This window comes from Mus pahari, chromosome 3 (genome assembly GCF_900095145.1).
Source record: "Mus pahari chromosome 3, PAHARI_EIJ_v1.1, whole genome shotgun sequence".
Lineage (NCBI taxonomy): Eukaryota > Metazoa > Chordata > Mammalia > Rodentia > Muridae > Mus > Mus pahari.
In genome coordinates, this window is record NC_034592.1 from 137,421,185 (window position 1) to 137,436,477 (window position 15,293).

The following is a 15,293-nucleotide window of genomic DNA, read 5'->3' on the forward strand; positions in this document are numbered from 1 at the left end:
AAAGAAAGAAAGAAAGAAAGAAAGAAAACGGTGGGGGAAATGGCCTTCATACCGGGGCCAGGAAGCAGCTAAGCTTGACTAGATGTACTGCCTCTAAACACTCACTCAGTTCCAGTGAGCATGTGATGTATGTAAACAATTAACACAGAAAAAATGTGTCTGGGAGGACAGCAGGGAGCAGGCTGTAGGAGCCCTAGATTCCAGCAGCAGCCTCTGTCCAGAGTGTCTTCCTCTCTCCCATTCTTATTCCTTCCATCCCATGTGGGCTCCAGAGGGATTTTTTTCTCCCTCTGCTGCAGTTCTAATGAAGTCTTTTTCCCACCCATAACCCTTCCGTCATTTTCAGTTGGAAACGTTGTCCAAGCTGCTTGCCATCGTCATTTACAAGTCTCATCCCCTTGTCTACCTGCCACCTCAGCAAGCCTTTCGGAGCATCTCAATTGCAGCACCCCCTCTGCCTCCGGATATCCCTCATCCCGTATATCCCTCAACACTCTTAGCAACAGTCCCATAATTGGTTCCTCTCATCCAGATAGCCAGTTGTCTTGTCGCGACCATACAAATTTATTATTCTTTGTCTAGAGAATATAAAAGCATCGTGCTTTGGGCACTTCTTCAGACTTTATGCTCTTGTGAAGATCCCCATATACACGGAAATTTAATAAAACTTTATGCTCTTTCTCTTATTAATCAGTTCTTATACAATGAATTGGGTTCCTAGATCCAGCCAAAGAGCCCACATAAGAACTAAGAGGGGGACAAGAGGACCTCTCTCCCCTCCACACTCACATAATTGGAAAGTGATGGAGTCACGTATGTCCAACCACAGACCCGACATTCAGCTTCGCTGTCCTACCTACTTTATACAAAGAACTGTGTCTAACTGATGAGAAGAGCTCCTGTGAGCAATTAAAGAACAATGAGGTACTGAACAATGTCCATGGCATTGAATTTAAGAGCAAAGTGGGGTTCAAAGAGGGATAGCATCCTCTTTGGGTTGGCCTGGCTGAAAGAAAGACATGCTACAGCCAAGCCAGCCTTTGGACAGGCCCTGGAGAAAGGATGAGACAGAGCCAGGAGCAGGAGAAAGAGAGAGATGATAGATGAACAAGGTGGTCCATGATGGAAAGGAAAGCAGGGGATGCAGGCAGTGTGAGGACCGTCCCACTGAAAATGAGGCTGGGGAGCAGGTGGTGGTACACACTTTCAATCCCAGCACCCAGGAGGCAGAGCCAGGCAGATCTCAGCCTAGTCTACACAGTGAGTCCCAGGACAGCCAGGGCTACACTCTTGAAAAGCAAAACAACCACAAAAAGTGAGGCTGGATTAAAAGACAAGGGGGTTGTTTGGGGGAAAATAAAGGAAAACTTGGTGAGAAAATGGAAAAAGGAGACAGAGACCAAGATTCTTCTCTACAGAAGATGGTCCCTGATGAAGGCCTACAGTAGAGTCTAGTTCTGCATTTACTTTCCATAGGCAAGGCCACGTGTACCTACCTTGTGAGTGAGGGAAGCTGGGAGAGGGGTTTTCTATTAATGCAGATGATTCCGCTCAACACTCCATTCAGAGAGGGTCTTGGGGGATGGGAAGGGGTAGTGGGCTCTGGAGCAGGTGTCTGCTCAGCCAGTCTCAGCCGGCTGAGTCTCTGTGTCTGCGAGGCTTTCACAATGTAGGCTGTGATCATGGTGTTCAAAGAAAAGGAATTTCTTTTGTAAACTACAAGCTCTAAAGGCAGCTTAATATACCAGCTTATTCTGCTGCAGGTCGAAAGGGGGCATCGAAGACAAGATAGAGGGAAAGATGGGAGATGAAAAACATCAGCCACTATTTGCCATGCTGGGGAAAATTTGAACTCCGGCGTTTGTTTCCTTTTTGGTTGAAGTCTGGTTTTAGATCTAAACCACCTGTGATATACCATGCTATTGCTGGTGCCGGGGAAAGTACCTTTACGATGCCTTGGGCTAAAAACTGAGTACGGTGGCTCCGACCTGCAATTCCAGCACTCTGAAGTCAAGGTCAGCCTGGGGACATAGTGAGAGCGAGTTTGAAAACAAAAGTCCAAACCCCAAACAAATCACCCCCTACAAAAAAAACGCATTGGGTGAAAAGAAAACTCTCAACTCATACTACCCTAAAATAACAAGGGAAATATTATTTTGTGTGAGAGTCCAGGTATAAGATGATCTTCAGAGCCAGGCGGTGGTGGCGCACGCCTTTAATCCCAGCACTTGGGAGGCAGAGGCAGGCGGATTTCTGAGTTTGAGGCCATTCTGGTCTACAGAGTGAGTTCCAGGACAGCCGGGGCTATACAGAGAAACCCTGTCTGGGGGGAGGGGGGGGGGAGATGATCTTTAGGCAAGACCTTCTGTGTTATAAAAAAAAAAAAATGTTTTTGGCTAGGGGATGGGGTTTTAAGTAACAGCCCAAACTGACCTTGAACTCACTATGTAACCAAGGATGACCTTGGACTTCTCATTCTCCTAAGTGCTAAGATTATAAGTGTATGCGGCCATCCCCAGCTTATGTAGTGCTGGGAATTGAACCCAGGGCTCTTTACTCTGCCAGCTGAGCTAACTACCCTCCTCTTACATACTCTACCTATCAACTATTGTTCTGAGTAGTTAGCCTGTATGTGAGTGCAGACCACGAATGTAGTCCATTCCTCTCACTTTACCAGGAAAGAAATTGAAGCCCTGACAAAAAGAGCAGTCTTGCCCCGAGTTGTACATCTTCATTAAGGCTGAGCCAAGATGAAAAACCCAGTGGTTGGGCCAGTGCCCACTCTCAGCTAACTAGGCTTTGAGGGAGAGCAGTTTGGTGGCGAGCTTATGACAGGCGGGGCCCAGTGGTGAAAAAGAAGGTCTGAGGCCATCAAAAGAACTGACACTGAGGCTACATGGGTGGGTGGTCAGGACCGTCCCTCACAGTTCCCAGACGATTGGAAGGGGTGGAGGCCAGTTGCTTGGGCCTTCTCCTGCAATAAAATAGACATGCGGAAAACCTGATGCTGGCTGTCTTGGTTAGCGTTTCTATTGCTTCAAAAGAACATCATGACCAAAGGAAACTTGGGGAAGGACGGGATTATTCCAGGTTACAACCCTTGGGTCACAGTCCATCATCAGAGGAAATCAGGCAGGAACATGGAGGCAGGAGCTAATGCAGAGGCCGTGGAGGCAGGAGCTGATGCAGAGGCCGTGGAGGCAGGAGCTGATGCAGAGGCCGTGGAGGCAGGAGCTGATGCAGAGGCCATGGAGGCAGGAGCTGATGCAGAGGCCGTGGAGGGTGCTGCTTTGTGGTTTGCTCTTCGTGGCTTACACAGGCTGCTTTCTTATAGCACCCAGCACCACTAAGCCAGGAGTGGCACTGCCCGAAGTGACCTGGACCCTCCCACCCTAATCATCAATCAAGAAAATGTACCACAGGCTTTCTCACAGGCCAGTCTGGTAGGGGCAATTTCTGAATTGAAGTTCCCTCTTCCCAAATGACTCTGACTTGTGTCACATTGACATAAAACTGGCCAGCACACCACCCAAGCTGAGAACAGAGAGGAGGAGGCTGGCGCTGGTCAGGGAGCTGCATGGGGAGCCCAGGAGTGGATAGGATCAGAATGAACAACCTATGTTACTGTCTTCTGACGGTCCATGTGCCTCGGGTGGAGGGAACCTTGGACATGCAGACCCGGGTTTTTCCAAAACCCAAGAGGGAAATGGGACAGTGGGGTGGGAAGGGGTGGGGATCCAATAGTGACAAAAGGCATTCGGGGAAAGAAATCTGCTAAAAATCCATCTGCCCCTTCAAACTCAGGCTATAAAGAAGTCCTTTTAGCTTCCGTTGACATGCCATGACACAGTTTGTTTCCTGTGGGTCAGCAGGGAATCTGGTATATGGCATACACTTGTCTGCAGGAGCCTTTATCCTTCGTCCTTCTCACTGAGCTCTAACTTGTTAGCTGTATTCTCTTCACCTTAGAAGAGACCTCTGCCACTGTGAAGCACTCCTGGGGGCCGGGAGCCACTTTGAACAACTCTGCCTAGGCCTAAGGTCTCTAGGGACTGTTGCTTATACAGGAGGAAAAAAAAAAAAAAGAAAGAGAAAGAAAAGAAACACAGACTTGGTACTCCGCCCTCTGGACAGCACAATGAATTCTTGTCCCCTTTGCTTCAATCTCCCTCCCTCCCTCCCTCCCTCCTTCCTTCGTCTTTCTTCTCCCCATCTCTCCTTTTCTGTCACTTCCCCCATATCAACATTCCCTTGCCTACCCTCAGCCTTGCTACACTTCTGGCCCTGCTGAGAGACTTGTGTAGCAGAGTCAGACCAGCACACATAGAGAGCAGGAAGGCACACACATCCCTTACCACCTTCTTCTCTCCCACCCATCACCGATCATCTTCTCTGCCCAACTTAGGCTTCTCAGGATGGATGCCACCCGCCTACTCCTGGCCACCCTAGTGGGCTTCCTGTGCTTCTTCACCGTCTACAGCCACCTGGCCCTCGAGGAGATGCTTGGAGATGACAGGAGTCTGCGGAGTAACTCCTCCATGAACTCGCTGGATTTCTCCTCTGTTTCTATCGTGGGTAAGTAGCCTGCCCTGGGACCCAGCCTCTAGGCTCTGACCCACGAGAGAGTACTGTATGTCAAGCCTGTTGCCTGGGCTGCCACCACCAGGGCTATGGTGCTTTCTGGCTCATTCCTAGGGAAATACAGTATCCTTGAGAGCCTGGGTCTGGGAAAGCTCTACATGCCACCGCTCTAATACCAAGTTTAGTGTGTCAGAGATCCGAAGAAGTCTCAAGTCAAGATACTTGGTGGACTTGGTTTTCTTTAGTATTAATGAAATTTTAATAAATCATAGAATTCCTCAACAAAACAAACTTTAGGTAAACCATGGACTAGAAACGAGTCTGTAATAAACTAGTCTTGCCATGAGATGGGAAGTTACAGGGAGTGTCATAGTCTGGCATTGGAGATCTTGTGGTTTGATCTCACCTAATCATAAAGGGCTAAGGATGAAGCCAAGTGGCAGAGTACATGCTTAGCACACATAAGGCTCGATTCAGTTCCTGTAACCAAAATAATGATAACACGCACAGTATGCCAGAATTTGTGAGCTCCTGTTTAATTCATGTTTTACAAGTGATGAAACTGGGGCTTACTGACATCAGTTCCTAATGGGCAGAGCCAGAATGGAAACAGAGGCGGGTTATACATGGAGGCTCACATCTAGTAGTTCTTTGCAGACTTGCATGTCACTGGGCACAGAAATATTGTCTAATCTAGATGTTTCAGGGAAGTTACAAGAGAGAAAAGAGGTGACATCAATGTTCTTTAGTTACTATTGATATGCCAGCCCTCTTTATTTTATTTGGTTATTGGGTTTTTTTTAAGATTTATTTATTTATTAAATGTAAGTACACTGTAGCTATCTTCCAGACACACCAGAAGAGGGTATCCAATCTCAGTACGGATGGTTGTGAGCCACCATGTGGTTGCTGGGATTTGAACTCAGGACCTCCAGAAGAGTAGTCAGTGCTCTTAACCACTGAGCCATCTCTCCAGCCCCTGGTTTTTGTTTTGTTTTTGTTTTCAAAACAAGGTCTCTCTGTATAGCTCTGGCTGTCCTGGATCTCACCCTGAAGACCAAGCTGTCCTTGGATTCAGAGATCCTGCCTCTGCCTTCCAAGTGCTGGAACTAAAAATGTGTACCACCATGCCCAGCTGATATATCAGACTTTAAAAAATATTTTATTTTTATGTGAGTGGGTATCTATGCCTTCTTGTATGCTTATATACTGTGTGTGTGTGCCCAGTACCCTCAGAGGCCAGAAGAGGATGTTGGAACCCTCTGAAACTGGAATTACAGGCAGTTATGAGTCACCACTGTGAGTCTATGGAGAAACAAACCAGATAGATACAAACACTAAGTAATCTTAACTGCTGAGGCACCTCTCCAGCCCCATGTCAGACTTTTTGTTTTGTAAACATATAAAAATTTTCTTATGATAGAACTCTTTCTGGGAGATGAGAAAATTATTGTCAAGGAAAAGATCATAGCTGTTATATAGGTTTGAGTCAGGTATACATGGCTATGAGATTTAATAATAATAATAATAATAATAATAATAACTAGTGGTGGTGGTGGTGGTGGTGGTGGTGGTGGTGGTGGTGGTGACAGATGTGTCAGTAACCAAAGGCTGAGTCCATTTTCAGAGGCTGGCAATGTTCTTGCACTTGCAAGAATAAAACTAAAACGGGGACACCTGGAGTGACTGAGCAGAGATCAAGGGTTAGCAAGGTCAAACACCGGGTCTCTCAACAGATGGCCCTGACAGGTCCCAGGTCCCCCTCGGATTTACTCTTGGCCTCCCCTCAGAGCACACTGCTCTTTGGGTCTGAAGCCAGGCTAATCAGAACCTGATGGCTTGATTCCGTAATGCGGTTCATCCGGAAGTCCCTCTTTCTCTCCTCCACCCTGAGACTTCCCAGAGCCCCCTCTGCTCCTCCCACTTCACCACAACTTGGGCCCCCAGAAACATCTGGCTTTGCTCCTTCTGTCTTTCTTTGAAGCACTGAACAAGAAATCCAAGAAGATCAGCAGAAAAGAAGCCGAGAAGCGGAAAAGGTCTTCCAAGGTAGGCCTGGGAGGTTTTTTGTTGTTGTTGTTTTTTGTTTTTGTTTTTGTTTTTGGCCTGTGAGTTCTTAACTGGGGGTGGGAGACCTGCAAGCCTTGGCTGAGAACTAAATGAAAGATACTTCCCGGTCTCCAGGAAACAAAAGAACTGAAAACTACCTGAAGGTTTCCCCCAGCCTAGGGCCTTAAGGTTTCTATTGAAGCCAGAGAGCCTAAATTCATTGAGTAAACAGCCTGCCAAAGAACAGTTCCCAATGCTGATTAAGCATTCCTGAAATCGGTCACTCAGTTCTTTTGGATATTTACCTAAACCCCACTGCTGAAGAGCCACTCTTGCTGTATCTGAGTTTCTTGTATTCCCTCCTCCTTTGAAGTTCTGGGGACCAAGTTCCAGGGCCTTGTGCAAAGGCCTCAAACCCTCCATCCTCCTTGTCCGGAGCTCCCGGAGTGCTGAGAATACAGGGCCATGCCACCCTGCCAGCTGTTTCAAATGCTTAAAAATCAGAAAGCGGGGTGGGGTCTGGAGAGATGGCTCAGCAGTGCAGAGCACTGGCTGCTCTTGCAGAGGACCTGGGTTCAATTGGCAGTACCCGCATGGCAGCTCACAACTGTCTGTATGTAACTCCTGTTGCAGGGGATCTGACACCCTCACACAGACATACATCCAATTCAAATCACCAATGCACATCAAATAAAAATAAAATTATAAAAATAAGAAGGTGTAAAGAATAGAAAATAGAAGTTAGGGGTGTGGTGATGCATACCTTTAGTTTCAGAACTCAGGAGGCTGAGGCACTCGGATCTCTGAGTTCGAGGCCAGCCTGGTCTACAGAGTAAATTCCAGGACAGCCTACACAGAAAAACCCTGTCTCGAAAAAACATAAACCAAACCAAACAAAAAAAATTTAAAAAATGAAACTATAAGTGGGGTACGGTGGCACGCAGTTGTATTCCCAATACCTGGGAGGTGGGAGCACAAAGATCAGGAGTTCATGGCCATCCTAAACTACCTACCAAGTCTGAACGAGCCTGGGCTGTACAGCCACTGAAAAACAGAAGTATGATAGAAACCGACATCACTTGCTGCAGCTAGAGTAAGAGACTCAACAAAAATAAAACACTGTTAGCTGAGCATGGCAGCACAGGCTTGCAATCCCAGGGGCTTAGGGTGAGGCAGGGGGATCCCCAGTTCAAGGGCTGCTGGAGCTTTGCAGCAAATTCAATGCCGACCTAAGCAAATTGAGATGCTGTCACAAAATGAACATTTTTAAATGATGGGGATATAGTGGAGTACTAAAGCTTGCCTGTAACACACAAAGCCCTGGGTTCAATTTCCACTATGGCAAATAATTAATAATAATAATAATAAATGCCGTGTTAAAGTCATTACGTGCTAGAGGCTCTGAGTCCAGACTCCTCAATCCTTTAACACAGTCCCTCATGCTGTGGTGACTCCAACCTTAAAATTATTCTCATTGCTACTTCATAACTGTGATTTTGTTACTGTTATGAATTATAATGTAAATATCTGTGTTTTCCGGTGGTCTTAGGCAACCCCTGTGAAAGGGTTATTAGGACCCCTTAGGGGGTCTTGACCCACAAGTTGAAAAACACTACTAAAACACACTTAATTAAAAGGAAGTTAGAGTGCATTGAAAAAGGCAATTAAGGACATGCTAGGACCAATCAGAGCCTTCCAAGCTGAAACAGACAGAAAAAAAGAACGTTTTCTCGCTGTCCGAGGACCATTTCATGTTTTTGTACCTAGACCTGAAACCGTAGTGTGACAAAACAGGTTCTGATAAATAGCAGATTGAGGCATTGTTGAAATGCACATACTATTCCTGGTAGTGTGACTCAGTTAATTGGATCGACTGTAACCAAAGCAGGGAACACCGAACAAAATGCATGTACATGCTACATGCTGGCAATACAGCAGTAAACAAGAGATTATAGCTATGTGGAACTTACATCCAAGTGGGGAAACCAGCCTTCAAGTAAATCAATAAAGAAATCTAGATTCTTATATGATACAAATAAGCATGAATTAAAGCATGGGGAAAGCCTAGAAAAGTAGCATTAAACAAAAATTTAGTAATCTAGAGCAATGTCCAGTAGAAACACAGTATAAGCCATAAGCCATAAATATATAATTTTGTATTTTCTAATAGCCGCCTTAAAAGACTAACAATATTTAAAACTCGGTATAAAGTATTACTATTTCAACATCTGAACAATTTTTTAAAGTTACTTTTGTGCAGTCCTTAAAATCTGGTACATAGCTGTCACTGCACATGTCAATTCCAACGCTAAATGTTGACCTAGTAAATTTATGTTTAACAGGAAAATATATGTTTATGTTACACTTAAATAGAAAAGTTCAGTTCCTCAGTTGCACCGTCCGTATTTTATTACTAAACAGCACACAGGTCCTGACTACCAGTGCTAGAACGTCTCTCGGCTATGGGGTAGGCTAACCCAAAGGGCAGATGCCAAACACAGGGGTCCTCCAGGGCCAAAGGAAGTTTGTTTCTCCCTAGAGAAATCACTGGGAGCCCTTAAGCGGACGATGAGGTCATAGGAAGGGCCTTCTTTGGTGCACTCTTTAGAGTGTCATCTAGAGATGCACTCTAGAAGACAGGGTGGCTAAGGGAAAGATGACAGTGAGTGAGTGGCCTAACCCAGGGGCAGTGGATAACACGGATGGTGAAAGGCTTCAAACCCTAAGGTTGTTTAAAACTGGGGCTGAGTGGGGTCTAAGAAAAGGGCCAGGTCAGAGCTAGGTAAGTATGAAGATGAAGGCGGTGTGCAGGTTGGGGTGGAGGTCAAGGATCCACTGGGATGCCCTGTGCGCATGAGTACGGGGGTGGGGTGGGACAGAGGGGCAGAGGTCTCTGGTCCTGGACCTCCACTGTACATGAGCATCGCAGGATGGCATTGCCCGTTTTGCAGTCCTCAACGTCTCTCCTACAGAAAAAGGCTTCGATGAGGAAGGTGGCAAGGCCCTCGCCACCTTCGCCCTGCGTGGCCACCCGCGACAGCTGCAAGCCGCCCGCGCCCGCCTGCTGCGACCCGTGTGCCTCCTGCCAGTGCCGTTTCTTCGGCAGCGCCTGCGTGTGCCGAGTACTCAACCCCAACTGCTGACGGGCCTCTGCGCTGCGCGCGCAGCTCCGGGAACCGGGTGATTGGGCGGGGCTTCAGGGTCCCGCGCTCCTAGGCTTAAGGGCGGGTTTCTGTGGGTGGGGCTTACGGGTGGGCGTGGCCAGTGGTTGTGCCTTGTGGGCGCTTACAGAAGACCTGTTTTCTAGGAAACCTAGTGGAAGCTAAAATCAGAATACAGTATTTTTAGACTGCCGGGAAAATGTGACTATTTCTTTAAAGAGCCGAAAGCTTCCGGCCGCTTTCCATTATGGAGTCTGGTCCTTGCGGATACCCCGCAGTCTGCGCACGCGTCAGCCACTCTTGACCCTAGGGAAAGTCGGCTGTATACCGCGTGGTTGGTGTTACTGCATCTTACGGATGGGCACAGTGTTGCCAGTTCCTTCCAGCCTGCCAGGGTCTAGGCTGCCTCTAAACTAAGGGAAAGGAACCAATAGGGAACCACCTTCCAATCTTTTCACCCATTCTCCTAAGCGGGAGCACAAACATCTAAGACGCGCAGAATTCCATTAGCAGTCTCAGCCACCGGGTGGGCGAGGGAGGTGGAACCGTGCATTTGCAATAGGTTTCTAAAACCAGAAGGATTTGGGTTGAGGATTCCAAAACTTTAAGAGGCTCCCAGTCAAAGACACCACCTAAACCCACTCCTCTCTTGGTCTCAAGGGCACACGGATGTTTGGACCTGAGAGTTTTTCTTACGCCAGGCATTAGTCCCAGCTTTTTTTTTTTTTTTTTTTTTTAATTCTAAAAGTCTAGAATTTGGACTCCCAAAATTTTAGATAGCCTTCCTCGATCTTCACCCTAGTTCCGTTGACCCGTAAGAAAGTGTGGGGGTGGGGGTGGGGATGGGGCTGAAAAGCAGCAATCGAACGAAATTATTAAGGACCAGTTTCCAAAAATGTACCAGACTGTTTCCTGAAGTCCCACAGAGTCTCAGTCTATAAGAAGCTGAGGTGCGGTGATGTAATTTTGAAAGAACTGCGCGAGGTAGAACACTCGGAGGAAGGAGTCAGAGTTTGGGAAGCAGGTTCGGTAAAGAAGGACCAGCAGCGAGGGGCAAATGGACGCCCTTTGAGACTAGAGGAAGGGCTCTAGGCAATGTCGGCCACTTGTGGAGGAGGCTGTGGAGCTGTGCACATAGTGCTAGGAAGAAAGGCTGAGAAGAAAGCGTGCAGCACAGAGCTCCTTCCCTGGCCTGAGTTGCCCCTACTCTACCCCTCCAAATTACTACACTACCGATACCGAAAGAAAACAAAAAGGCCTGACCATACCACACACATCCCCCCCAAAAAAGATTCCATAGAGAAGTTATAAGACAGAAAGGCAGAGTCCTTATCTCAGCACTGATAACCAGAGAGGGGGAGGGAGCAAGAGGTGTGTATGTGTGTGTGTGTGTGTGTGTGTGTGTGTGTGTGTATACAGTGAAGCATAAGGTCTGACAGGATCAGTTTTTCAGGCCTTTATGTCTGTTTGCCATTATTCTTTCAAATGCCTTAAACTGGCTGGCAAGATGACTCACAAGCCTGCCAGGCTGCGTTTAATCCCCAAGATCCATGTAAAAGAGACTCCAGAGTTGTCTAACTGCTACAATACATGTGCACTCTCAAACACACATCATACAAAAATATCTATGATAAATACAAATCTGACTCCCTCAAGTCCCCCTCCTTGCCACTGACCTTCCCAAATACAGACCCAGGTTCTGCCTTTGGTGACATTCTTACTAGTGTGGAAACAAGGAGGCCACACCTTTACCGAGCCACCACCAGGACAGGACACAAGAAAAGACAGGTGCTAGCCGGGCGTGGTGGCGCACGCCTTTAATCCCAGCACTCGGGAGGCAGAGGCAGGCGGATTTCTGAGTTCGAGGCCAGCCTGGTCTACAGAGTGAGTTCCAGGACAGCCAAGGCTACACAGAGAAACCCTGTCTCGAAAAACCATAAAAAAAAAAAAAGAAAGAAAGAAAGAAAAGACAGGTGCTCCAGGCAAAGCTGTCTACACAGTGCTGGCCCTGGGAGAGTCCTTGTGTGGCTCCGAGCTGCCTGATATTTATCTTTAAAATGAGAAACACGAATTCCTGCTGTTCTCAGTAAAACTCATAACCAGAGAAGCTGACAGCTGCTTGCTCTGTTTTCTGTCATTTAGGCTGCAAACCCAGAAGGCAGGAACATTTTGTTCCTTGCATGACAGCTGCTGCTGAATAAGTGTCATCAGGAGTGAGAATATTGGGAACACATTGCAACAACTGCGCCTGTGTTTTCCTGACACTGTTTATCGACCAGGTACTATCGCAGCAGTGAAGCTGGGACACAAAGCCCCACCCTCAGCCCGTTTGTTTTTACTGTTTACCCAGGCTTGTTGTTAATTTTGGTTTTGTTTTGAGACAAAAATACCACTGTGTGTAGCTCTGGCTGGCCTAGAACTAACTGTGTAGACTAGGCTGGCATCGAACTAAAGATTCACATGCCTCTGCCTCCCACTGCTGGGACCTAAGCAAGTGCCACCACCCCACAGCCCTTTAGTAACAGTCATTGAGTTACTGTGTTTGGACGACTAATCCAGCAGTTCCCTCATTAGCAAATGTGTATTGACCACCTACTGTATGTCAGGTACTGTAACCACTTGAATGAAAAACTCCAATGTGGGTATTGTCCCTACAGAGCTTACCAGCCCAGTGGGTCTTGACCACTGACCCTCAGAGGCGAGAACAATTGTTAGGCTCTGGGATCTCTTCCCACACACTTGGCTCACATGCCCATCGACTCTGATCTCTGCCTAGGTACTTACCTGCCCAAGTCTTCCTTCAGTTTTGAGATGCTGAGAGTCTTCTCCTCTTTCGGAATTCCTCCAGAAGCTTTAAGAGTCCTAAGATCAAGGCCTCGGGCCATTGCAAAACTCTTCCTACTTTGCTGACCAGAACTGAAGCTCACATTTATGCCCAAAAGTTTTGGTTGTATAAGGATATGAGTGCCTTAATCCATCTTCAACACAAGTATATTCCCTCCCCCACCACATACACACTGGGTGCACTCTGTGCTAGGAAGGTTTGCTTCATCATTCATCATTTCTTCCCGTGAGCACCCAAAATCCTCCTGACGTAACCTTGAACAAGTCACTACTTTTTTTTTTCTTGCATGGAAGTCTCATGTAACCCAGGCTGGCCCAATTCAGGCTAGCTTCTAACTTCTGACCCTCCTGCCTCTACCTCTTATGTGCTAGATGACAGGCATGTAGAACCATTGTGTGGCTTGTGTTGTATGCACTGCTAGGGCTCCACACCATGGCTTCGTGTTTGCTAAACAGGCTCTTTACCAACTCAGCCCCAAATGCTGAAGTCTTAAGTGAGAGTCTCATCATGTATGAAGGCATTATTTTTTATCAGTATGTTTGAAGAATGCAGACCAGAAATTGAAATCAGGGTTTAGATACTAACAGTCGACCTCCTATATCAGTCTCATGAACCAGTTTGTCTTTTGGTTTGATTTCAGAAGAAAGTTTAAGTCACCTGGAGACATAAAAGGTTTTAACAGGCCATCCCATGACCTCATACAGCCTTCTATTAAACGGAAACAGCAGTTTATTTCAGAATTTGGTCCAGGTGGTTTTTCAACATGTTAAACTGTAATGCATAGATTTAAACGTGCATGTTTTTATTACATCTTTTTAAAGACTTTTATTAAAAAAAAAAAAAGAAAGAAATTAAAGCTTGTGATTTCACAGAAGCAATATACTTCAAAAACAGTAGTCTCAGAGGTAGAAGGCCCTCGGGGCCCCAGACTATGGACATTATTAGGTCAGTCTGTCTGGCAATTACTAGGTCCTTATTCTAAATTCCTCCATCTGTTTGGACAAGCACAGATGTGGCACCACTGCCCACTGACAGGAAATTACCCTTCTCCAATAGGAACGTTATTAAGAAACTTAGCTCCAGGGGCCAATGCACATGTGTGGAGGAGGGAACAGGGTTAAGGGAAGAAAGAAAGTGATTTGATCTGAATTAGCCAAGCCATCTGTAGTAACTTTCAGACTCATCTAGACTTTGAAGCTTTCTTCCGCCGTGCACCAAAGGTAGGTGTGTGGACTGAAAAGGAAAGCAGTTGAAAAGGAATGGGTTTTATCAAGTAAAATATCTCAAAAGGGTATGTATGTGTGCTAGATTTATTCTAGAGTGGACTTTTCTCCTGATAGCTTGCAGGTGGATCTTAGAGCTGCACTGTGAGAGGTGGCCTTCGTCTTGTAGAGGAAGACCTTCTAGACTCCTCTTTACAATTCCTATGCCCAATGGCTGGAGACCACTTGAGGCAACAGTAACATTACAGCCACAGGAATCCATACTCAGCTCCCAGAGCAAGCTCCTGGGTCACTGTTTACCACACCAGATTTCTAGCAAAATTCCTAAAGCTCTGTGATCAATAGATATCAATCCATACCAACTTGAATCACAGGACTGTTCATAATACAATTTCCAAAGTCGATGGAAGAATTGAGGGATGTTAGTTGACAAGGTCCCGGTTACATGAACACCCCTGGTTCTGTGGCTTTTGTCTCCTGGGATAGTGCTGAGGCTCATGGGTGACAATCTGGCTTCCTGGAGTTTCAGATCTCCAAGGCAGAGCAAACCACTGCCTGCTGCCACCTGGAGTGCTCGCTGCTGTTGGTGACCTTTCCTGGGTTTTAGAGTCATGTTTCCTCCAGCCCTCGAGGCTCATTACTTCTGTTCCAGCAAAGACCTGAAAGGGGGATCCTTGAGTCACAGGCCTTAGGAGTCTCCAACAGCCTGACACCTGGACGTGCCTGCAAGGTGACTTCAGTAAGTCGCTGAAGCTTTGGGGCGCCATCTCTCCATATCTAAACTCTTTGTACTTCTGCAAGGCTCTGACTCTAAGGTATTTCTTAAGGTTCTAGCAGCCTGATTTTATAGCTGGATCTTTGCACCCTGACACAAAGGCAGACACCAGACACTGAATCTTTTAACCTGGCTTTCTTCAGAGCCGACAATCTGAGAAGATCGTGTGTGTGTGTGTGTGTGTGTGTGTGTGTGTGTGTTCCCATCTGTAAGATCTGACTCCCATTTCATTAGCTAGCAGATTACATAGGAAGGGAAATGGAGGCTGTCCATCACTCCAGAGCTGAGCCTTGCCCTCTGGTCAAGTGATAGTCCTCTGCCATTTGTGGCATACGTAGGTGCATCTCTCCTTATCCCCCACCCTGCTCTGTAGCAGGGGAAGATTTGCTTTCCCTCTTTATCGTTTCTGTGTGCATGGGAGGGTTAGCACACAAGGCCACTGAGTCTTGCATTACTCCCTGGAGGCCGCTTGGATGACATCTAGGTGGAAGGTTAACTCAGAATAAACATTTGCAATGTGGGGAGGAGAGTCCTTCCTACAGAAGAGTACAAAGGTGCTTTTATAAAATATGATGGGCTGGTGAGATGGCTCAGTGGGTAAGAGCACCCGACTGCTCTTCCGAAGGTCTGGAGTTCAAATCCCAGCAACCACATGGTGG

The 15,293-nt window shown here is 46.8% G+C and overlaps 1 protein-coding gene across 1 annotated transcript in view; it reads left to right on the top strand.

Moving 5' to 3' along the window:
• The window catches only part of Asip (agouti signaling protein), a 22,178-nt gene extending 12,194 nt beyond the window's left edge, over nucleotides 1-9,984 (top strand). The window contains exons 2-4 of the mRNA XM_021195010.1: nucleotides 4,406-4,575; nucleotides 6,566-6,630; nucleotides 9,603-9,984. Coding sequence (XP_021050669.1) covers nucleotides 4,416-4,575; nucleotides 6,566-6,630; nucleotides 9,603-9,773 — 396 coding nt within the window. The 5' untranslated portion in view covers nucleotides 4,406-4,415 and the 3' untranslated portion in view covers nucleotides 9,774-9,984. The remainder of the gene's footprint in view (nucleotides 1-4,405; nucleotides 4,576-6,565; nucleotides 6,631-9,602) is intronic.
• Nucleotides 9,985-15,293: the final 5,309 nt, after the last annotated feature.